At 38.4% G+C, this 25,838-nt stretch overlaps 1 protein-coding gene across 2 annotated transcripts in view; it reads right to left on the bottom strand.

Annotated features, from left to right (window-relative positions):
- Positions 1-1,718: 1,718 nt before the first annotated feature.
- Positions 1,719-25,838, bottom strand: part of SPINK5 (serine peptidase inhibitor Kazal type 5) — a 76,681-nt gene continuing 52,561 nt past the window's right edge. For both annotated transcript variants that reach the window (XM_045493168.1, XM_045493176.1), the window contains 12 exons: positions 24,849-24,951; positions 23,092-23,219; positions 19,803-19,872; positions 18,776-18,903; positions 18,277-18,355; positions 15,045-15,172; positions 13,961-14,033; positions 12,751-12,878; positions 11,761-11,860; positions 7,337-7,467; positions 4,995-5,085; positions 1,719-2,019 (listed from right to left, as the gene is read on the bottom strand). In XM_045493168.1, coding sequence (XP_045349124.1) covers positions 2,011-2,019; positions 4,995-5,085; positions 7,337-7,467; positions 11,761-11,860; positions 12,751-12,878; positions 13,961-14,033; positions 15,045-15,172; positions 18,277-18,355; positions 18,776-18,903; positions 19,803-19,872; positions 23,092-23,219; positions 24,849-24,951 — 1,168 coding nt within the window. In that variant the 3' untranslated portion in view covers positions 1,719-2,010. The remainder of the gene's footprint in view (positions 2,020-4,994; positions 5,086-7,336; positions 7,468-11,760; positions 11,861-12,750; positions 12,879-13,960; positions 14,034-15,044; positions 15,173-18,276; positions 18,356-18,775; positions 18,904-19,802; positions 19,873-23,091; positions 23,220-24,848; positions 24,952-25,838) is intronic.

The following is a 25,838-nucleotide window of genomic DNA, read 5'->3' as shown; positions in this document are numbered from 1 at the left end:
TGTTTTAAATTCCAAGTAACATGTTCAACACATTCACACTCAACCCCAATCCCTGCATCTCAGTCCACTCTATTTTTCTTGGTACCCATCCCATTCCTGACATCTGCACCTCCCCCCCCACTTTACTCTTGACCTTCCCTGGGTCCCTGAGCCTTTTTCCATCTCCCTGTTTAATCCCACTCCAGACCATCTTATCCTCCACTCCATCCTATTCCTAAGCCACATTTGCCCTGGTGCTCAGAATGATTATCAAGGATTGGTTAAGTCTTAAACATGGGTAACAAAGTTTTTGTGCATATTAGCTAATAATGATAATAATAGAAAAAATAATGAAAGTTGAATATTTGTAAACGGTTTATTGTTTATATTTCAAATGTTCAAAGTGACATAAAAAAGCAACTACTTCTCAAAAAACAATATGTCTTGGCCATGAAAATAGAGTTTCTGGATTTCCGAGAACTACCCACTTAGGAGATACAATCTCATGTTAAAGAATCTCTAACCCATCCCTTATATCCTGGAATTGCCAAAGAAAATAGCAACATTGTTTTCTCACTTTTTTTTCTTTCCAGAAATGACAGTATTTTCATGCTTGAAAAAAAAAAAAGGATTTATAACCTTCTTCTTTTTTTTCTGTTACCTTAATGATAACATAAGGGGAAAAACAGCATAGAATTGATTTTTCATGCAGTTACAATGGACAATGATTACAAAATCCTAACTGTAATTGCCCTAGCAACAACTTATCTAAGAGAAAAGGGGAGAGGAAAAAAACAAAGTTAACTCCCCAAATCCAAGTAGACCTACCATTCTGGGTACAGTTCTTCGGCTGAGAACAACTTCAACCATGATGGATTCTCCATAGCTTTTTCCCTCTAGGATGTGTTTATCCCATCTAGGTGCTGTCACAGGACGTCAGTATCAAGATGCTGAACGTGACAGAGTTTCAGCGCTGAGGCAGGAGCTTACAAGCTGTTCCATCCCACCCCTACCTCGCACTTGTATTCCCTGGTTAATTTCTCAAGTGCATTAGCTCACTGTCTCATTTGGTGGCCTCTAGCTACATGTAGCACTTGAAATGTGGTTGGTCCAAACAGGTATGCTGTGAATATAAAATATCAATGACCTGCTAAAATGAAAGTGTATATTGACTATATTTTGAAATGATAAGAGCTTTGACATACTGGGTTCTAAATAAAATACATTATTAAAGTTGATTTTACCCATTTCTTTACCTACTAGAAAATTTGAGATTACATGTGACTTGAATTCTTTTTCTATTGGATTGTGCTGCTCTAGAGACTTGCAACACACTGGTAATTCTCATCTGCTTAGCCTTCTCCCAGACTGTGATATAGGAAATGGTCAATAGGCAACACGACCGAATATGAGAAACTACTGGTTTGTGTCTTTGGATGGTATCTGTGTCACAGAGGTAGTTACGCTCTGCATGGAAATACGGAAGTTACATAGGAGAGCTGGTAAAGTGACAGGTACGGAAGGTGATTCATAACTGGTTTGGCTTTATACAGTTCTTGAATGCCTGGAGCCCATACCTCCCTACCTCTCTTCTAGACATTTCTTCTAACTAGGACAGCAACTTGAAACTGAAAAAAAGTGAGCATTTTGTGTCCACCAATAGCTTAGCAAGACAAAAGGGTAGTTTTCAGCTTCTGTAAAGCCTGTAAATCCAGGCAGTGATGAAGAAATCCCAGAAATAGTGTTCTGCTGGGTTTACTTTTATTGAACAAGTAGTTGAACAGACAGCATTGTGATCAGGAGATTTTCAAGCACAGACAGATGGAGATATCTCTGTGCCCTTGGATCACAGATTCTAGGAGGAAAGAGATGGGAAAGACTGAAAGTCAGTGAGTCCATTCCCCCAACAGCACTGTATCATTTTCTATAGTAAATAATAAGCTCTGAAGAATTCTTTGTATATACAGATGGTGAGAGGCGATTCAGAATTAGGGCATATATTTTCCCTCATGGCTTTCACCAATTCTTCCATCATTTGTCCTGGAAGAGAAGATGGATAGTTTAGGTGCTAGAAACTCAGAGATGTAATAGAGATGTGGGCTATACATTTATAGTTATGTTGTAGTCAGAGAAATCCACAGATCACTGCATTCTGCCAAGAACTCACCATTTAAAATCACTTCCACATTTATTCAATTGATTCAATGAGTACTGAACACCTAGTACATACTACCTGTTGAGACAGATACAAATACGAACTCTGTGCTTGATTACATGTGGTCCTCATGGTAATGAAAAGAGGTAGGTGTCATTAATATCATTTCACAGAGCAGGGAACTGAGCTCCAGAGAAGGCTAGTGACTTGCCAAGGTCTCACATTTGGTCAGACCTTGAATCCAATTCCTCCAACACTAATGCTTTACTATTATAGCTTCTTTGGGTTGTAAGAATTTAATCATCTCTCTGATTTTTAGAAGAAGGCAAGGGCCTCAGGAAGTTTTCTTCCATATTCCTGTGCGTTATCAGCTAGTACCACCTGGAGCACCAGCAGCACTGTTGTTCCAAACCTAAACCTCCAGTTTAGTCCTCACATCCACCCCAGGAGATTTACTTTGGTTTGAAAGTGGAAATCTATGGTCTCGTTACATCTTTGAGAATCTTTGTCAGGAAATTTCCTTTCAAGGTAGCTAATTTTTATTTAATTGAGATATGTAATCCCTTTTCTAGAGCTCCTGGTTTTCAGAATCTCCTAATAACCAAGGGATAGTAGCAGAGCATAAGCTCTGAAGTCAGAAGACCTATACCAGACCCAAAATGTAATACTGAATAATTCTGGTAATTGCAGGATCTTCCCTGGGCTGATTTTCTATAAAATCGGAAAGATAATAATCCCTGTCCTAATCACAGGCCTACTGTGAAGATGCGCACAAGGAAAGAGCACATAAAATTCTGAGTTACATAAATCATAGTAGTTATCATACAATAGAAAATACTTCTTAGATATTAAATGTAAGTATGCGTTCTAGGATCCTCGGTCTGTTATTCCAGGAAAGTTGTGATCTGGCGTTTAATTCATTCTTCAGACTCCAGACTGTCTTATAGAATCTTTCTATACAGGAACAAAGTTCAGGCAATAGGTTTCGACCTCCAGGACACGCATCATCATAGTCATCAGAGCAATGCTGGGCCATCACCCACCTGTACCACCTTGGTGTATCCAAGATCACACCACGAATCCTACAGAGGGAACTGAACCCATGTTCGGGACATCTTTTGTTCTAATGATTTATTCCATCATCTAACACCATAAATAAGTCCTGTTGTTAATAACGTCTGTTACATAATTCTAGTGGAAAGAACACACCCAAAAATGAAAGGAAGGCACTCTCTTACAAAACCTTTTACAATGCTTAGTTAGCCCTGGCAAGATTCTTCCTTATTTGAATAAATACATCTTATCAGTATTTCCTATGGCAAATTCCTCATAAAGTACTTTTTGTCAAGTTGTCTACATGAGATAACAGCATGATATGGTCTGAGGTGTGGTCTTTAGGATTCACATAAAGAGTATTTTTACGTCCCTGCCCTGAGTTATATGTAACAGGGTATGTTTGTGAGATGGGAGGGATAGTATATTCTGTCAATAAGGAACAAACCACTAAGAATTTTAATGTAATAGTTAAAAAAGAATTTATATGTAATAAGACAGCAAACACAATAATAGGAGTAGAGCAAAAGTTTATACCTTTTCTTTATGGATGTGTAGAATCCAGAGAAAAGAGATGACTGTCAAGCACACACGAGGAAAAAGGAAGGTCTCCTGATTTCACTGCTATACTCTGCCTACTCTACCTGGCCTTCTAGCCGCTAACGTAAAACCCAAAACACCTAGCTTATGCCTCTTATTTTTCCAGTTTGCCATGTCAAGGCTCACTGAGTAGTTCTTTTGAACATGGTCTCATCTAGTGTTACTTCAGAGCCCCAAATCTGGCAGAGAGGTTTCCAATTCCATTATTGCCAAAGCTTTTTACGGCAGTGGAGTGGCATGAAACCAGTTGTGAATAATAAGAAATATTTTTTTAGTAAATGTAATTGATTAAAATATTTTGTTTTATTGAATACAAATATATATTTTAACATCAAATGTAAATTTTTTAAGCTATAATTCGTTAATATTATTAAAAATACATAAGCACTCTACCAGGGTCTGTTACTCTAAGTTTATACTATGGACTCTTTGTCTAAGTTCATACTTTGGTCTCTACAACATAATAATAATAAATGCCATTAGTTTGTAGACACTGTGCCAAATACTTAAAAGTCAGTATTTATTGAATATTTTCAATAACTTGGTGAGATCTTTGGTTTACATCTTTGATTTGCCAAAGGTCTCATATATGAGGAATATAAAAAACTGGAATTTAAACCCCTAGTTACCTGAATAGTTTCTCTTATTTGAAAATTCCTACATTTTTCCCCAAGTTACATATCATCTTGCCTGAGGAAGAGCATCCTCAAATGCAATCACCAGGGAGAATGGCAAACCTAATAATGTGTGTCAAAACGTCTTTGCAGGGATTTAAGAAAGACCAGCTGTTCATGCCGGGAAACAGCTTAATGCACTATGAAGTGCAAGAACATGTGGCTTACACAGAAATGGTTGAAATTTGGTTCTGTCACTGTGTGACCACTCTCAATCTTTGTCCTGTCTTTTTATGGTAGATCACAGAAAATAAAACCCACTTTGCAAAAGTCTTATGTCAGGGACATTGCTTATAAACAATCTATTAATGATCCCAGTAAACAGTAAATATTTTAAAATATTAACTATTATATTATTATCCCTGCATATTTCAGTAATTACTTAATTATCTTCACAAGGAAGACGTGACCAGTTCTGGGGTCACGTGACCCAGTATCACTTCCCTAGCCGAGAAACGTCCATCAGCCAGTGGAAGACACAGAAGCAGAACCAATTGGCTCTGACACTGTAATCACGAATGTGGTGTACTTACAGATGCTGGCACATCGAGAGGTGTTGTTCCTGGGGTGCTGTTCTCTTCACACCTCCCTTCACTGCGTATGTGTGTGCTAGTCTGGCGTATTCTAAAAGAGAACAGAGGAAATTTAAAGGCTGGAAAAACTCACAGTTATAATGAGAAAACAACAACAAGGATCAATGTGGGTGACATCTGGGCATCACACCAGAACTGAAATTAAAGGTAGGACCTGGGATCTGAATTCAACTATTTTCCAGTAGGGATCACCCAGGTTCAGTCCTCTCTTCAGATTCAGCTCCAAATTCATTCCCCAGTCCTAGATCCATTCCATCGCATTTCAATCCACCTATCTACTTATGAAATTGTTCAACGGTGGAAATAAACCTGGAAACTATCTAGTCCAAAGCCATTATTTTACAGATGGGAAAACTAGATAATGTGGGATTACAAAATATAATACATATACATAATAAAATATGTAAAATATACTAAATATAGAATATAGATTTTATAAAATACAACAATACATAATCAGTTTGAATTTTATTGCTGGAAAAATCTTAAAAGGTATGAAATTTTAATGCCTCTCTTAAGAAATATCATATATTAAACATCTACTTGTTTGCCTCTGTGATAAGAAACTCACTATCTATCAAGATAGTTTGCCTTGTCTTTGGACATTGCTCAAGTCAAAATGTCTTCCCTCTAACTTCCTCTGAGAACACAGAAACCAGTACTATTCTCTCTTGCTTGGATAGACTGGATCTTCTCTCCGTAATATATATTCCCAGTTCCTTTAGGTAAAAAATCCATCCTGAGGCATGCTTTATTAATATTTTTACCATTGAAGTGTGTGACTCAATGTTCCCTTGACTAGAGTATCACTTGTTATGGGTTTATACAGTTAATGGAATGACTAAAGAACACTGGGTGGATAATTTAGGCTCTGACCTTTACAATAATGGGAAGTTGAACATTTTCTGGGCTGAAGAGAAGGCATATATAAAACAAATTCCTGAATAGTTGCATTCATTTCTTGAATGGAGATTTCTTAATTCTTAAAACTCTGTAAGATCCATGGATGGATTTCAAGAGATTTATGTGCCCATAGATAATAAACATACAAATTATTAATGTTGCTTCATTTTTTTTCTTATCTGGAAAGAGGTAACTTTCTCCATATCAACAAAGAAATTTTTGATCCCCAAATGCTTAAAGAACTACCACCTTGGAAATAACAGTAGTGTAGTGGAGAGAAAAGAAAACTGTATTTAGATCTAAACCAATAAGGTTAAAATCCTGTTTGATCTACTTCCTAGCTTTGTGACTTTAAACAAATTACCTAGACTCTCTGAGTCTCAGATTCATCCTCTGTACAATATAGTGAGGATTCAGTGAGAGGATTAAAGTGCAAGTGCTTTACCTACAGATGTGAGAACACACAAAACAGTCTTCAGATGTTATTCTAAGTATATGAACTGCAGAGTGTACCTCCTCACATTCTGACCTTTGCTTATAGTGTCCTCAGAAGACTAGAACATAAATGGACTACAGTGTAAATCTAGGTGGGGTGAGGCAGGATGGAAAAGTCAAGATTTGTCACCATGCTTTCACTTCGAGCTGGCCCAATGGAGGCTGGGAACGGAGGGGAGGGTAAGACAGTATTTGAGCAGAAAAGCAACAGAGCTAAAACCAATGATGACAGTATTAAGACAAATCCCTTATATTTAATTTCAAATAAAAATGGCAATTCTTCTTAACAACCTAGTGAAGTCAGCTGGCTCAGAGAACAGTGTGCACTTCTCCAGTGGAAAAACTGAATCTCAGAATGATAATATGCCCAAGATGCACAAATCTGAGAGCCCACAGCAAGTCTGCCATTTGTTCCCAGTTGCTTTCTCTTGCATGACACCACTTCTTCACCAAGAAGACCTGGAGAGGATCTGAAATACCTGGCTATCAGGTAGTCAATAGGCCCAGTAGAGATTATAGGCTGGGCTGACTCAACATAGCAATAATTCTCAACTTTTTCCTTTTTATATAGTGGGTGGACGATGTTCACATTCTCCTGAGTATACATGGGCTAATAGAGACTTTCTCTAATTGTTATAACCCCACCACTTTTCCTTTCTCTTCTACTCAGTAAAGTATGTAAGCAATTTAGCCAAAAGGATAATCTTCAGTCTTCTCTATTTTATATATGAATAAGATCATCCACAAATTTTGAATTTTTAACTGTTATGGTTAGTAAATTGGTACAACACACCTCAAATTGCTATCAGTGCAGTACTGTGGGTCAACACCACAGTCAAGAACCTCTACCCTTGAAGATATAATAGTGCAACTTGTAGACTTACAGGTTTTCATGACAGAGCATGCAGGGATTGTTGTATGTCTGGCCATCATCACCACAGACAGGATGTAAATTCTTTGGGCAAAGGTAACCCATCTTGGGTAATACTCGGTAGTGTTTGCACATCTCAGAATCCTGAGCAAGCAAAACATAAATCAGATTTTGTCAATGGCACTCAAGAGGGATGGGCTTGGAAAAACCTTTTGATTTCCTCAGTCACATCTGAATAAAAGATTAGTAAAGGAACTGTAACATAGGTCATAGACACTCACTATTTAAAAATCAACCAACCGATTTCTAAATAACTCATGATTCAAATTAATGTAGAAGTGTTTTAAACTGAATGATGACAAAACTACCAGATGTCAAATCACAGCAGCTAAAGCAGTGATATGGGGACAGTTGTAACAATTTTATAATTGGCAAAGAAGAAAGTTTTAAGATCAGTGACCCAAACTTCCATGTCGAGAAGCTAGCAAATAATAAACAAACTAAACTCAAAGAAAATAGAAGAAAACAATAATACAGAAGAGAAATTAATGAAATAGAAAACAGAACAAAGCCAACCACTGGTTGTTTAAAAAGATTAATAAATTGATAAACCATTTGCAAAACTGATAAAAAGTCAAGAAATATACATTAGCAATATTAAAAATAAAAAGGGGTTTCGCTAGATATAGATATTAAAGCATGATGTGGATATGTTATAGCTATATGCCAATAAACATGACAACTTAGATGAAACTAATAAATTCCTTGAAAACCACTCTTTGAAACAGACTGAAAAGAGAAAATTTAATAGTACCATATCTGTAGCCATTCATACAGAAATACTTGTTTGCTAGTATAGTTGTTTAGATAAATAATTAAAACATCCAAATGGACTGCTTTAGATTATGATGATTTCCATATTAATAGATAATCAGGGAGAATTTAGACAAGCACCGTCTATGAATCACTGACAAAGGCAGGACTGAACCACATATATCCTTAGTATTTTTTCATGTATCTGCTGCTACAAGGTTCAAAACTACTAGGATAAAGCATTATACGGAAACAACAAAGACAGGCTGCTTCTCTTTTTTCTTCTTTTTTATACATTAAAATTTTTTTTTTTAATGTTCATTTATTTTTGAGAGAGAGAGAGAGACAGAATGCAAGCAGGCGAGGGGCGGAGAGAGAGGGAGACACAGAATCTGAAGGAGGCTCCAAGCTCTGAGCTGTCAGCACAGAGCCCGACATGGGGCTTGAACTCACAAACCATGAGATCGTGACCTGAGCCAAAGTCGGATGCTTAACTGACTGAGCAACCCACGCATCCCTGCTTCTCGTTTTTCTTATGTACTATAACAACTCTGAACCAAGTATGGTTGAGTCTACCTTCAGAGCAGACCCAGGATCCAACCACCTCTCATGACTTCTACCACCACTGCCGTGGTATAAACTACCATCATCTCTTCCATTGATGACTGCTATGACTAACCAGCTGTCCAGATTTTGCTCTTGCCTCCCTGTAGTTTATTTTCAATATATTATGCAAAGTTATTCTTTTAAAAAATAAATCAGATCACATCACTCCTCTTTATAAAACCTTGGTTCAGAATGATAGTCAGTGTCTTTATTTTTTAAATATTTTTTAATGTTTTATTTATTTTTGAGACACAGACAGAGCATGAGTGGGAAGGGGCAGAGAGAGAGAGGGAGACACAGAATCTGAAGCAGACTTAGACTCCAAGCTGTCAGCACAGAGCCCGACAAGGGGCTCGAACTCATGGACCATGAGATCATGACCTGAGCCCAAGTCTGAGGCCCAACCAACTGAGCCACCCAGTATCTTTACTGAGGGGCCCCTCAGTATCTTTAGTCTGGTCTACAAAATCCTATATAATATGGCCTTCTGTTACTTTAATGACCTCCTCTTCTATGGCTCTCTTTGAGGTTACTCTATTTCAGCTACACTGGATTCTTTGCTGTCTTTAACCCCTTCCTTGGAGCTTTGCTATTCTTTTCTTGGAATGCTGTCTTCTCACTTACATGTATGGAATCAATCCCATTAGGCATTGGTGTAAATGTCACCTCAGAGTGCTTTCCTGTACAGGCTACTTAAAATTGTATCCCCCCCTTACTCCGATCCCAGTATTTGCTACATCGTTATTTTATTTTATTATCCCCTTGGATTTACACTTTATTCATTCGTGTTATCGATTACCTATGTTCTTCAAATATAAACTCCATGAGTGTAGACAGTTTCGTCTGCTGTGTTTATGGCTATCATTCTCATACACATAAATAATGCTTGGAAAATGTGGGTGTTCAATAAACATTTGTCGAATGAATGGATGGATGATGAAATGAATAATGGATATGGTTCTCATCTCCAAGGAAAAGCTCAGCTCAAAATGAGATTGTACATTAGGAAGAACCTTGATGAGGCTTCTGGTCTGCTGGCAATATCTCATTTCTCGACCTAGGTGCTATTATCACAGGTGTGGTCCCTTTGTGATATTTCATGTAGCTGTACACTCATGAAAAGCATACTTCTTCTATATGACTATTATACTTCAGTAAAATGTTTTTTAAAAAAAGAACAGATTTTATTATTCCCAGTAGCCAAGATACAGAAACAACCTAAATGCCCATCAGTGGATGAGTGGATAAAGAATATGTGTTATAGGAATGCCTGGGTGGCTCAGTGGTTAAGCGTCCGACTTTAGCTCATGTCATGATCTTTCAGTTTGTGAGTTTGAGCCCCGCATTGGGCTCTGTGCTGACAGTGCGGAGCCTGGAGCATGCTTTAGATTCTGTGTGTGTGTCTCTCTCTGCTCTTCCCTCCCTCATTCTCGGTCTCTTTCAAGAATAAATAAACATTTAAAAAAAATTTAAAAAAAAGAATATGTGTTATATACACACCCATACACATCCACACACACCCACGCCACTGGAAAGAAGGAATTCCTACCATTAGAAAGAAGGAAATCCCATCATTTATGACAACTTAGATGAATCTTTAAGGCATAATGCTAGAGTCAGACAAAGACAAATACTCTATGATATCACTTATATGTGGAAACCAAAAATTCAGAGTCAGAAACAGAGTATAGAATGATGGTTACCAGGGAAATAGGATTGGGGGAAATGGGAGATATTGGTCAAAGGGTACAAATATTCAGCTATAAGATAAATAAATTCTGGGGGTGTAATATACAGCATGGTGATTATAGCTAATAATGCTGTATTATATACTTGAGAGTTGGTAAGTGAAGAATCTTAAATGTTCTCAACACACACAAAAATGGTAATTATGTGAGATGATGGCAATGTTTGCTAACACTACGGTGGTATCATTTTGAAACAAAGAAGTGTACTAAATCAACACACTGTACATCTTAAATTCACACAATGTTATATGTCAATTATATCTCAATAAAGCTGGGGAAAAAAGAACAGATTTGTGAATAGTTTATCTTCATGCTTATGGGATTCCTAGCGAAGTGTCTAATTTACTAGAAATATGTCATTACTATGTATTTCACTAGTGCAACTCATTATCCTACTTAAATTGGGCAAATAATAAGATAAAATTCATGTTTGATACTTTTCTTTCTTTTTTTCTTGGTCATCGGACGAGGTGTTAAGTCTTACTTTTAGGGGCCAATTTGATATTCTACTTCATGAGTATACTTCATGTTCTCTTACCCCCCTTTCCTCCTTTCTAGTCCCCACCTTGGCAAAGCTCTAAAAAAGCAAACAGTGGGGCCCTTGGTTGGCTCAGGTCATTAAGCGTCCAGCTTCGACTCAGGTCATGATCACATGGTTCATGAATTTGAGCCTGACATTGGGCTCTCTGCTGCCAGAGCAGAGCAGAGCCCACTTCAGATCCTCTGTCTCCCTCTCTCTCAGCCCCTCTCCCACTCGAACTCTCTCTCTCAGGCTAATTTACACTAAGGTGTACATTACTGATGGCCTTCAACTTGTATTTTGAAGAAGCAAGTTTTAACCACTGTGAATTGATGATTGGTGGAATTTCACAAGTTTGAACATGCTCAGCACACCTCTCTGGGCTATTGGGAGGAGGGCTGGTTTGGGGATGGGGAGCAAAAGGAAGCTGGATGAGGAGTCTTTCTGGTCTGCTAAAATTATTTATTGGACCACATGAGCAATAAGTCACATTCATGTTTTAAAATGTTGAAAACGTACTAAATTGGTTTGGAGCAGGACTAATAATCTAAAAGAGCACAGAATAATATGCCCAGTCATCCCAGAACTCTCACTGAGCATGAACTACAGACAAAGGATTTGGAGTTACACTGGATTAGCCTTTCCAAGGCCTTTCCATAGAAATGAAGTTCATGGAGAGCGAGTGGCAACACACCCCAAGCATAGGTGCTTTAAGTTAATGAGTATCTTTTCTGAAGCAGCCATTCTTACCAGAGAAGAACTGGAGGAAGCTGAGCTGTTTTTCTCTGCAGAAGATCTAATGTGGGACGACTTTTCTCGAATTCTTGCCCTTTCCAAAGCTTCTTTTTGACTATAGAAGAAGACAGAAAGTAGTTTAAAGGTATAGCCACAAAGACTACCTCCTATAACTTCCAGGGGGATGTTAAGTAACCCTGAATAAAATGTGATATAGAACATTCAACCAGAGGATGATGTAAAGAAAGGTACACAAAGGCGAACTGGTTTAGAGTGCTCATCACTTAATCGACATATAACCTTGGACAAGTTGCTTCAATTCCTTGAGATTAGCTTTCCTAGAACATACAAAGAGGGTACTATTGATGATTATTATCTCCAGGAACATACTACAAAGAGCTAAAAAAAAATACTGATTATTATTATCATGTTCACACAGTGTTTTTCATAGCCATGCTCATTAATCTCTACCATGTCCATTGTCCCCAAATATGGTTGTTTGTCAAAATAACCTAGAAACCCTTTCTAAAAAACAAGTTCCTTAGCTCTGAATTTTCTCACAATATATTTTGGGGTGTAAAAATCTATATTTCTTAAAAAGAAAGACTTCTCTGATAAGTCTGATCTAGTCACAGAACAAAGATTTGGAACAATTTCTTGTAGCTATGATCCTGAGAGTTGAAAAAAATTTTTCTTTTGAGTGACACAGTTAGTAAATATCATAGTTAGAATTTACACCTGGATTTCCTGTCTCCAAGTCCAAGTGTTCTTTCTCCTATACCAGGTGTTCTCAACTTTTAAGGGCCTTGAATCTAAAGACTTATTTTAAGGATTCCATTGATTTGTGTGCACACATTTATTTAACCAGCAGCTCCTAAAAATGCAATTTCCACATATCCTATCTCCATGCTTTAATAAAAACTCCTTTTTGCATTGAAAAATATAAAAATAAAAATAAAAATGCAATTGCCCCACTGAAGAGGGTAACAGGATCCTCTTACTCACATGATAGTTCTGCACATGTAGCACTTGTTTTTGTATAACTTTCCATCAGCACCTCGCACGGGGTCATTCTCTCGCGTGCACATGAGCTCATCATTCCTCACGTACTCCCGAAAGTTACTGCACTCATCCTAGAAAATGAGAAAGGGCAAGTGAACAGGATTTTCCCCCTTCTTGGCTTGGTGGCTTTCTCAAGCTTGATTTCAGAAAGTCTTTTCTTAGCTCTGAGTTCAGACTCAGTGCACTTCCCCTGGCAATGTAGGCCAAGGAGCACCCAGACTTTAAACTTTCCATCCCCCACTTCATTCTGAATCTCTCTGCACTGGTCCCAAAAATGCAGGGAGGTAATTCTTGACAGATCTCCTTGTCTCCCATACCCTTTCCTTCCTTGCTTCCTTTCTTCCTTTCTCTCATTTTCCACATGAGGTGTACTCTTGACCCAAGGACAATATCACAGGAATCTAATGCTACAAATGTGATTATTATTGCAAAGGACTGAACATGTCTTCTTTGCATTGAAAAGTAAATAGAAAAGGCAGCATAGACATACACACTATTGAGTCATTGATGCTCAGAAAGCCATCTGGAGGAAACAGAAAAAAGACAACAAGGAGAGAAGCTGAAGAGGAAGCTTTGAAATTAGTTTATATTACCTGAATTGTAAAAATCAATGTCAACAAACTACCTGAAACCTCATTTCACATTTAGTGTCAGAGATAAGCATGCAGTTGAGGTTGTAAAGATTTTTATACTCTATTTTTCAATCCCTATTTCTCCCAAAGAGGAGAGAATAAAGCAATAGTGGACACACACTGCAGGAGAATTCTCTACAAAATTGAGAAAAATGTTAAACCTTAAGGACAGAAAAAAATGTTGTTATAACCAAAATGCAAACATTAGCAGTCTCTTTTCTTTGAAGCAGAACATTAGCATTTTTATTATCAAAAAACTGGAGAATGTAAGATGCTGAGGATAGATGGCAAAATAGTCATCTTCATATCTTTTAAGAAACAATCTCTGTGGGGTGCCTACGTGGCTCCATGGGTTGAGTGTCCAACGTGGGCTCACGGTTTGTGAGTTCCCAGCCCAGCATCGGGCTCTCTGCTGTCAGTGTGGAGCCTGCTTTGGATCCTCTGTCCTCCTCTCTCTGTTCTGTCCCTCCCCTGCTCGTTCTCTATCTTTCAGAAATAAATAAACATTAAGAAAAAATAACCTTTGCGTCATTTGAGGGCTTGGTGTTTGATTTTTCTTCATCGTTCTTTTTTCTTTCATTAGCTTCTCTCTCACTGCAGAATAAAAAAGCCTAGATCATTTTTTTTATAGGGTTATTAGTGAGTTTTTTAAACTAAGTATTTCTCTAATTCTAAACCTTAGCAAATCTAACACCATTTTCTCGTATCTAAAAAATATCTAATATCTATCTATATATATATTTACTAATGAGTCCTAATTATTGGAATTGTCATAATTCATTTGTGGCAATGTTATCAACTTTCATAAATTCAGCTACTATGCTGTCACCCGAATGATATATGCTCCTAGAAGGCCATTGCATGTTTTCCTTAGTAAAATATTTGTATGGCCTTCATGTGGTGTGATGTTTCATTTCTCTTTTTTCTTTTTCATATTAAATTAGAACTGAACTCTCCAATATTCATTTTCATTATATAGTTATATTGCTTTAAAGTTTATAAACGTTTAAAAAATATTATCTCTTTGAATCCCCACAGAAAGTCTATTATGTAGTAATTTCTTCCTTTATATATAAGAGGAAGTGAAACACTGCAGAGTGAACTGGCATGTCCCGTGTTCCTCAGCTCCTGAAAGTCCGTGATTTTGGCACACTTTACAACAGCTGTCTCCCTGTCCCAGATGCTCCAGGTACAATTATGCTTCTCATTATCAAAACGAAAATTTCTTATGAGAGTGTTCTAGAAGCTTACTGTCCTCTTCTAAAGTGAAGGCCTACTATATTTTTAATGTGTGATGCCCAGGGTCTTAACTTTTAAATTAAAAAGAACTATCTCTAGGGCACCTGGGTGGCTCAGTCACTGGTTGAGTGTCGGACTTAGGGTCAGGTCATGACCTCACGATTTGTGGGTTCGAGACCCACATTGGGCTCTCCAGTGTCAGAGCAGAGCCCGCTTCAGATCTTCTGACCCCCTCTCTTTCTGCACTTCCCTGACTCACTCTCTCTCTCTCTCAAAAATAAATATTAAAAAAGAGACAAAAAAAATAACTATCTCCTCACAAATGAGCACAACGTGCCAAAGTGATTGATAAACCTCTTCACGTACAAGATGCTCTGACACATAGCACACTTGTTGACGTGCATCTTGCCATCGGGGCCTCGAACAGGGTTATTTTCTCTTGTGCAGATAAGCTTTCCCTCTCTCACCATGTTCCGGAATTCATGGCATCGATCCTGAGGAAAAAAGAGATGTTAGATAGTCTGATCTCTAAAACTTAAAAAATTTTTTTCTAATGTTTATTAATTTTTGAGAGATGGAGAGAGACAGAGCATAATCAGGGTAGGGGCAGAGAGAGAGGGAGACACAGAATCCGAAGCAGGTTCCAGGCTCTGAGCTGTCAGCACAGAGCCAGATGCAGGGCTCGAACTCACAAACCGTGAAATCATGACCTGAGCCAAAGTCGAACGCTCAACCGACTAAGCCACCCAGGCACCCCTGATCTCTAAAACTTTAAGTGTAACTTGCGAGATATAAACTTATAATACTTAAGGGGGGAAATAAAAATCTAGAGACAACAAAATGTTGGAGATGGAATGTGTTTCAAAGGAACTTTATTCAATATCTGTTTATGAAGTTAGAATCCTCTCCATAGCATCCCAGTGGAATTTTACTACTGTGTCAGGCAGCCTGTAGTGTGTTAACACAATTTGCAGCAGGCCGAGTGCTACACCTGTCTCCCTGCACCTCTACATAATACTCCACACATACAAAAGCCCTGGAATGAACTGAAAGATGCTCTCTTGGCAAAAATCAAGTCTGTATTATCATATGCCAGGCATTTTGTTGTGTGCTCTAGTGGATTTCCTTTGGTTGTCATAAAAAAACCTAGAAGATAAACATTCATTATCCTCATTTTACAGATGAGAATATAAGGCTCAAAGTGATGAAGTAATTAAACTCAACATTGGAATCGTGTTCAGAAATCTGTTAACAAGCTTTCCCGTCTTCTGGGCTTTCACCTGGCAGAGAATAAAAGTCCTAAGCACTTGTAAGAAGGTAATGTGGCTTTGTACATTCATTGAAAAATAAGAACCTTAAAAAAAAGGCAATGGAATGGAGTTCACAGGATCTGGAAATTTTTAGACATCTACAGAAATTGTAAGTTCAAAGAGCCAAAGTAGAGATATGGGAAGATGCCCTTGAAAGACACCGCTAGTAACCTAGATGATAGTTAACCTTCTTTCTTTAAAGTGTGATACCCATGAACAACTCCAGAACTACTTTTAACTGCAGCAGTAAAAAAGTCCTCTGGAATTGAATACTTGATCCAAATACTAAATATCTCACAGCCATCATTTTTGGTAGTTGCTGGAATTATTTCCTTTTCCATATACTCCAAATGCCACACACTTCTATGTTTATGATAGCACCATATTGCAATCTTTGCTTTATGGGTGCAATCTCCGGCTTTTCTATTTATTACCTCTGTGTAGTTAACTTCCCTTGAGTTTTTCTCAACTGAAAAATTGCAACAGTACCGCCTACTGCATTGATTTTGGGAAGGCCTGTTTATTAGTTTTTTTAAGGAGGTATAACTGACGTACAATATTATACTAGTTTCAGGTATACAACATAGTGATTTGGCACTTGCATACTTTGCAAAATGGTCATCACAATAAATCTAGTTACCATCTGTTACCATATAAAGTTAATACATTGTTACTGACTATACTCCCCATGTGTACTTTATATCCCCATGACATTTATTCTAGAACCAAAAGTTTCTACTGGGCTGGTTTATATGATGATGCATGTGTTCTGTGAAAAATTTTACTTTGCATTTGTAGGTAAGACCATAGTTCTCTTTTTGCCACAAAACACACACAGACAATGTCTGGATATTTTTCATATATGAATGTAGACAGTATTTTTTGTTTGAAATTTCTAAAATAGATATTAAAAAAAGAAAAATATTGACCAGGATTAGAAATAGAATAGATGGCCCGAAGAGATCATTTAGAGTTGGATAACAAAATCTTTTCTCAAGCCCATTCATTTACCAAAATGCATGTGCCCAACATATTTTTAAAAAATGAAAATTACTATTCATGGTTCATTTTGTAAGTCAGTATAGACCTAATGAAAAGTTCCCTCATTAATGGGAAAACTTCCCTGGGGAAACTTCACAATTTCTCTTTTCTAATTGGAGTCCATAGATGGATTGGAGGAGATTGTGCTGTGTCACAGTCTATGTGTTAGTATTATAAAGCACTGAATATTGTTTTTTCTATTATTTTTTTAATGTTTATTTTTGAGAGAGAGAGACAGAGACAGAGACATGGGGCTCAAACTCACAAAACAGGAGATCATGACCTGAGTTGAAATAGAGTCTGATGCTTAACCGACTGAGACACCCCATTGCTCCTTGAACATTATTTTTAAAGCCCAAACTGGGGGCACATGTGTGGCTCAGTTGGTTAAGGATCTGATTTTGGCTCAGGTCATGATCTCACGGTTTGTGGGTTTGAGCCCTGCAGTGGGCTCTGTGCTGACAGCTCAGAGCCTGGAGTCTGCTTCAGACTTCAGTGAGTCTGGGTCTCCCTCTTTCTCTGCCCCTACCCCACTAGCACTCTGTCTCTCTCTCTCTCTCAAAAATGAGTAAACATTAAAAAAATTAAAAAAAAATTTAAAGCCCAAGTTGAATACAAGATGACACTGGACCATCAATTCAAGAATTTATCATCAGAGCTCCAAGTTTTTTTTTTTTGTTTTTTTTTTTTTTTCCAACGTTTATTTATTTTTGGGACAGAGAGAGACAGAGCATGAACGGGGCAGGGGCAGAGAGAGAGGGAGACACAGAATGGGAAGCAAGCTCCAGGCTCTGAGCCATCAGCCCAGAGCCCGACGTGGGGCTCGAACTCACGGACCGCGAGATCGTGACCTGGTTGAAGTCGGACGCTCAACCGACTGCGCCACCCAGGCGCCCCCAGAGCTCCAAGTTTTTGATATTTGCTTTCTTGTTTGTAATTTTGGTGTCTTTTTGCTTAATTGTTTGTTTGTTTGTTTGTTTTAAAACCTCAGAGAAGAAATCCCCTTGATAACAACCAAAACTTGACACTTGTCACTGGTCCTGCAAACAGGTGGTTAAGTGCATCAGAGTTGCTTTTAGGGCACTGGTTCACATGCTATTTCTTTGCCACATCTGGCCATGGTTTCCTGTTTATCATTATGCCCACAATGAGTGGGTTCAGTTGGCATTCCATCAATATTTGTTGAAAGAATTAACCTTACAATCAAACATCCAGCTTTAAGTGTTAGTATGTCTAACACGCACTACCTGGTTTTCATTGCTCTTTTCCCCTGTGTTTCTCATGTTGTCCTCCTCTTTCTTTTTTTTTTCAGCTGCTTCCCTTTCCCTTGAAGAAAAAAATGGGGGGGAAAAAAACAAAAACATTTCAGCCAGAGTGAACAAACACCTCATTAATAATTAGATCTGTTTTATTTTTTTCATTAAAAAACATTTTTTTAATGTTTATTTATTTTTGAGAGAGAGAGATAAACAGAGCATGAGTGGAGAAGGAGCAGAAAGAGAGAGTCATGGAACGCGAAGCAGGCTTCAGGCCCTGAGCTGTTAGCACAGAGCCTGATGCAGGCCTCGAACTTATGAACCACAAAATCATTACTTGAGTCAAAGTCAGATGCTTAACTGACTAAGCCACCCAGGCGCCCTGATCTATTTTAAAAAAAAAGTCATTTTCTCAAACTGATGAGAAAGGAGAAACGGTTATTATACTGTAATATTCACAATTAAAGCCCCATTTTTGAAAAATACTCACAGTTTGTCCTTACACATGGCACATTTATTGCCGTGTGTTTTGCCATCTGGACCCCGAACAGGGTCACTTTCTCGGGTGCAGATAAGTTGTCCATTTTTCATTTGGCTTCTAAACTCATCACACGTATCCTAAAAATAAGGAAAGATGATATTGGAAATGACTATTTTCACATAGTATTTGATTGGGCTTGAAAGTCTGAAGATTTTGACTCAAGAGTCAGGAAGCCACTTAACCTTGCTGGGAGGCAATATAAATGACCTACAAACATGACCAGATTCTAATTCCTGGAACCTATAAATATGCTACCTTACATGGCAAGGAAAAATTAAGGTGGAAGATAGAATTAAGATTGCTAATCAGCAGACCTTAAAATGGTGACAGATTATCCTAATTTATCTGTGTGGCTCAGAGTGATCACAAAGGTTCTCAGGAGTGAAAGAGGGAGGCAGAGAATTCAATATCAGAGTGATGCCACATGAAAATGATTCAAGTGGACACCACTAAGTTTAAAGGTGGCCATGAGCCAATGCAGGAAGCCTCCAGAAGTTAGAAAAGGCAACGAAACAGATCTTCTCTACAGCCTCCACAAAGAAATGCAGCCCTACTGACACCTTAGTTTTAACACAGTGTGAGATCCAGTTAGGACTTCTGAACTCCAGAAATATAAGATAATGCATCTGTGCTGTTTCAAGCCACTGTCGATAGCAATTTGTTACAGCAGCTGAGCCTCATTCTCCCCATCTATAAAATAAGGTTAAAAAAATGTATTTGATCAGGTTGTTGAGAGAATTAAATAAACTACGATTTATAAAAGTGCTTTGTAATGTGTTAGACTGAAAGATTTCCGTTTGGCATGAAATTTCCACACTGAACAAGTTATCAGCAATACTGACGTTTATGATGGCTTCTGACCTTCTTAGGGCAAAGATCTTAGTTGGCAACATTGACATTCTCTTTCTGTATTTTTGATAGCCAAGTGTTGACTTACAGAAAGACCATTTTTATCAAAATCTAGTTAGTGACTCACCTTTTCTGATGCTGATTGAGTCTCATTTGATCTATAGTCAGAGTGCTTATTTTCCTCTGCTTCTCTTTCTCTGGAAGAGACAAGAGTCAATAGTCATCCTGTTAGTAGAAACTCAGGTTTGGAAGGAGCCTTAGAGTTCATATCCTACGTTTCCTTCACAGAGAATCTCTGTGCATCCTCAAAGCTGAGAGTCAGCTTGGTTATTAAGAAGCTTCCTCATCACAGGGTCTATAGGGTAGATAGGTATTCTAGGTAGACAAACTCAAGTAATTTCAAAGTCTCCTTTATTTGTGTCCAAATTTACCTTTAACTTTCGTCCTTTGGTCTTCACAATCCCAGGACAACACAGAACAAGTTTGCTGAACCCATTAGCTCTTCTCGATATTAACTCATCAGATATTTAGAGGCAAGTTTCAAGTCTCAGGCCCAGTGTCCTCATCTTTTCATGCTACGTCGTGGTTTTTAATACCTCACCAATTCACCAGTCTAGTGCCTTGACTTGTAGATCAACCCATTAGGGTATTAGTTTTTAAAGTATGGAACCCAAGATAGAAAGAAGATAAGTAATCTAGAAAATACCTTAGGATCATGTTTTTTTTTTTTTAAACTCTTTTCTGATAAAATATTTATGCCAGTGGTCTCTAAGTTTTCATGCACATTAAGAAACACCTGTGAAACTTTTAAAAATTCAGATCCACTGACTATCCCAACAGGTTTACTGACAAGATTTAGACTGGGACTCTGTAGCCTGATTTTCAACAAGCCAGGTCATTCTGATGCAGTTGGCTCAAGATCTAGTACATTTACTTTTCTTTCCAAGTTTCATTTGGTGTTGTACACAAAACAACATGTGTATGTATGTATATAACATATATACATGTATATATTCTTTTTAGGGAGTTCCCTTTGCATGTATAAGAAATAGGGAAGTGGCAGTAAAATAGATCCTGAAGATTCAAACAAATATAAAGTCATGAAATTTTAATCAAGTACTATTGGATTAAGAGGGTACTGTAATGATTCAGTTTAATGCCACTCGAGGGATAATCATGGCTCTGATCAAAAACCTCCAGTGACCTCTGATCACACATGGAATAAAATCCAATATCCTTTTCTTGGCCTAAAAAAGCCTTATTTAATGTCCCCATACTCATTTTCTGCAATCTTCTATGCAATAATTTTGAGACATGCTGACCTCCTTTCTGTTTTTCAGCTTGGTAATTTTACATCTTCAAAAGTTTTCACTGGTTCTTGCTCTGCCTGAAACTTTCTTCCTCTAGATGTCCACATGGTTCACTTCACTTACTCTTTACGGGTGTCCCTCACACGTCAGGCTTTCCCTGAACACCATAAATAAAGCCTTACTCTGCTTTATTTTCCATATTACCATCTATCCCTGTGCTATGTAGTTATTTGTTTATTTATTTATAACTTGTCTGTTCTATATTACATTATAATTACATGGCAGGAACTTTGTCTTGTTCACATGAAGAATGCTTGTCCATGACCAGTGCCTGTTACAATGCAGACAGTCAAAAACCATTCATTGTCAGATGAGTGATTTCTAAAGATTGTAAAAAATATTCCATCTATGTTGTGTTTTGTTAAATACTCCAGATGAGTATCTTATAATATAGATGACAATGATTACATTGGCAAAATTTTATCTTACACATTTTTTTGCATTGGAGAATCGTCATTTGTTCCTTAACAAAATTATCTATTAATATATGTGGCAAAAAGAAGCAAAGTCCTAAGTGAAATGCTCTCTCAGTTATGTTAGTCATATCTGCAAAGTAGAAGTCGTGCAAAAGGACAACACAGTGTAGTGCAGGAAATCGTAACATTAGTTATTATTTATTACTATTCATGCTGATGCCTATTATTTACTGGACACTACTGATGGCATTAATAGTGACAATTCACATTTATTGAATGCCTTCTTTGTGCAAGGCACTGTGTAGAGAGTTTTACCTGGTTCTTTTCATTTACCTTTCAAAACAAACACTAGAGGCTATGATGATTATTGTTGCCTCTACCACCATTATAAATATGGGCAGATGGAAGCCTAGGAAAGTGAAATAACCTGTCCAGAACATGAAGCTGAAATTATCTGATGCTAAAACCCTAGCACTGCTCTACTCTACTGCCCTGCTTCTACTGACAAATTTTCATAATGTGAATAAATATTAGGCTAGTATTCAGAGGAACTGGATTCTGATTTCGGCTCTGAAGTTCACTTCCCCATGAGACCCTGAAGTTAAAAAAATTTCAGGGGCGCCTGGGTGGCTCAGTTGGTTAAGCGTCTGACTCTCGGTTTCGGCTCAGGTGATGATCTCACGGTTTCGTGAGTTCAAGCCCCACATTAGGCTCTGTGCTGATGGTGCAGAGCCTGCTTGGGAGTCAGTCTCTCTCTCTCTCTCTCTCTCTCTCTCTCTCTCTCTCTCTCTTTCTCTCTCTCTCTCCCTCTTTCTCTCCCAGCCCTGCTCTGTCTGTCCCCTACTCACACTGTCTCTGTCTGTCTCAAAATAAAAAAGTTAAAAAAAGAAAAATTTCAGTTTTTCTCATCTGTAAAATGCAACATTTGAACTAATCAGATTTTCTCACATGGCCTACACTATCACAAGACTGTAATTTCTTTTCAAGGAGAAAGGTGAAAAAGATGTATGTGTGGAGAAGCATTAAATACTTATTAAATTCATATCAATTAAGTGTCATAATTAATAGCATTATGATATATGCATCAAATTTTAAAACTATGAGTACCTATCAAGGTCACCCAGAAAACTATCTCCATGTACAAGGGTGGTTATGCTCCTTGACCCAGCAACACAAATCAAGAGTGGCTGAGTTGGACCAGAAAGCACTCCAATTCAGTACACTCACCAAGGGAAAACACACAGAAGAAACACTCTGGATTATGCAATAAATGTGTTCCTCACACACGGCAAGAAACAACCCTCTTAAACTATGCTGGTCAACTATTCCAAATGACCTTCGTGAACTCTCCCCAGGACTTAGGCATTATATGTTCTAAAGAGAAATGCTCTATCATGATGGCAATTGCAGGTCACAGAATTATGAGGGAAAACAGACTAGGAATCAGACAATGATTAGCTGCCATTGCTAAGGCTCATTGTTTCTTACGGGATATAAGGGAAAGAGATAATACTTGGGAATTAACAAAAACAATTTTTCAGGAGGGAGCTATAAGTAAATGAGAAATAGCTAGTCATTCAGGAGGAACTGGGGACTATCTTTGAGACTGCCAGCTGAAAGAAGTACTTACAGTATCTCCTTGCACATGGTACATTTATTGTTGTATGCCTTGCCATCAGCGTCACGTACAGGATCACGCTCCCGAGTACAGGTGAGTTTTCCGTTTTGCATCTTTCCCCGAAACTCTGCACATTGGTCCTGAAAAAGGAGAGGAGAGTAGGTCTCTTGGATTACTTGGTTTGTTGCATTGTTAAATTCATTAAACGATTTGAATTTCTGTTATTACAATGTCCAGCACTGCTATCTACAGAGAAAGAGGGACTGGAATCACCCATATGCTAAGAGATCAGTTGTCATAGTTATGCTCTAAGGTTCTACACAAGGAAATTATAAAGCTGGCTGGGATTTAATAGCACAGATGAAGGGTTGGCAAACTATAACCTATAAGACTAATCTAGGGGCAACTGGGTGGCGCAGTCGGTTAAGCGTCCGACTTCAGCCAGGTCACGATCTCGCGGTCCGTGAGTTCGAGCCCCGCATCAGGCTCTGGGCTGATGGCTCAGAGCCTGGAGCCTGTTTCCGATTCTGTGTCTCCCTCTCTCTCTGCCCTTCCCCCGTTCATGCTCTGTCTCTCTCTGTCCCAAAAATAAAATTAAAAAAAAAAAAAAAAGACTAATCTATCCAGCTGTTCTTATATATGGGGGTTTTACAAATCAAAACTTGAAACACACCCTCAACTCATTCATTTAGATATATTTATGGCTGCTTTCCCACAATAATGTCAGAATGGAATAGGAGAAACAGAGTCCATATGACTCACAATGCCTAAAATATTTGCTATCTGGCCTTTTACAGAAGAAAAAAAAAAGCTGACCTCTGGTGTAGACAGAAGGGAGAAAGAATTGCTGGAAGAAAGTACAAAGTTATACAAAATGCTAAGGAAGGCAGGCTCAAGATAACTGTGGAGAAGACAAACAGGGGACTTTTGAGTGCTCATTCTTGAGAGTGAGGATGTAGCCTCCTTAAGGAGAAAAGATAGAAAAACAGAATAGCCAGAATTTATCAAAGACATATGTCAGGCCTGTGTCAGATCTGGAAGCAAAGAGAGGATCTTGATATCCTAAGGTCGTAAGAAGTGAAATCAAGCAGCTGTAATCTTATGCAGGAGTGTTCACAGGCCCAAGGACTGGGTTTATAGGCAACACTGTCATTCTGACTCTTAAAAATGTCTCAGCAAATGTGCTAAAAACTTGCCTAAATTATTTTATTTTGTCCCTGTAAGAGTACTGCTAGATAAGGGAAGCTAGAGTTCAGCGACATGAAGTAATTTATTCAATGCTGCATAATGGGTTGCAGGGTCTACCCCAAACTATGTGGTTCTGAAAACCATGCTCTTTCACCATATTATGCTGCCTTGGATCAACAGAAAAAATGCCCTGAAAAAGTGACCCTATCGAAGGAAAGAGAATAATAGAAGAAAATAAAGAGCATGTGATGCTGCTGAGGACTATCTCCATGTTTATACCACCTAACACTCTTATGATCAATTAATGGCCTGAGAGCTACACTATATAAAAAGGGGTCAGGAGACTGGGATGAGGTCATCATGTTCATTATTTCCAGGGTTAAAGAAATCAAAACGAGCCATAGAGAAACTAAAATTTGCTGAGATATTACCCTGCAGTTTCAAGGGGAAACTCCCCTGTCCTTCAGAGAATGCTTTCAAACTCAGCCTGACATTCATTCCCCTTTATGCCAGGCTCTGCCATGGTGCTCTTGTCAGATACTTGCGTCCACCCTGGTCGTGGAAATTAGAGGTCCTCTCACCTGCGCTTTCCCTCCTCCGCCACCACCACCATGGGAACTATGTCCCGCAGCGTTTCTCTGATCTTCCTCTTCTTTTCTCTTTCTTTCTTCATCTTCTTTCTGGCTGGAAATTAGAAAGGGGGAAGTACGGAATAACAGATTACAGAGAGCGGAGCCCATTTCTCTGAGTTGCTCATCGTGTGACCCAAATAGATTTGTACAGAATCCACCAGCATTTACTGAACATCCACTAGGTTGCAGGCCCTCCTTTGAAAATAGAAAGACGAATTACATGGAGTCCTTCTGCCTAGAAGAGCTCTCACTACTGTAGAGGAAAACCAACATGTACACAAACACAAGCAAGGCCACGTGAGCGGTTTACTACCACTTCCTAAATGCTCACTGTGACTCTCCAGCTGGATTCTTCTCAAACACCTCATATTCAAGAGGTCCAACAAGAACTACCTCCTCCACCAAATGTGTCCTTGCTCCTGGATTCTCTCTTTTCATGAAGAAGAAAACACTAGAGCCATCTCTGTCCCCTTCCCCGCAGCCCCCATGGCTGTTGACACTGTGACACTGTTTTCATATCTCCAATGTTGATCCATTCACCTTCCCTCTTATTTCTCTGGCTCTGATGAGATCTAGTGGCTCCTGGATTCCTGCAAACCCCTACCATCACCAGTAGCATTCTGAATCTTAGTCTTTTCCTTCTCTTCCCCCCCCCCTCTTTATTGGTGACGTATGAATCTTCCCAAAGGAACCATATTTATGCCACTTACTCTCTTACCCGAAAAATGTTAGCAGCTTCCCACTATGTATAGCATTGACTTCAAAATCCTTGATCTGGCATTCAAAGCCAGCAAAGTGGCTAAGTTCTAACTAAACTACATGACTTGCTCTTTGTTGTTCAGATTACTGTTTTCTTAATTTCAGAGCTTTACCCATGCTGTTGCCCTCTGCCCCTCTCATTCCTTCCTGTACAGTTCATATCTAATCCAAATTATAAAG

This window comes from Leopardus geoffroyi, chromosome A1 (genome assembly GCF_018350155.1).
Source record: "Leopardus geoffroyi isolate Oge1 chromosome A1, O.geoffroyi_Oge1_pat1.0, whole genome shotgun sequence".
Classification (NCBI taxonomy): domain Eukaryota; kingdom Metazoa; phylum Chordata; class Mammalia; order Carnivora; family Felidae; genus Leopardus; species Leopardus geoffroyi.
Note: the sequence above shows the minus strand (reverse complement) of the source record. Positions and strands in the feature narration are given on the sequence as shown.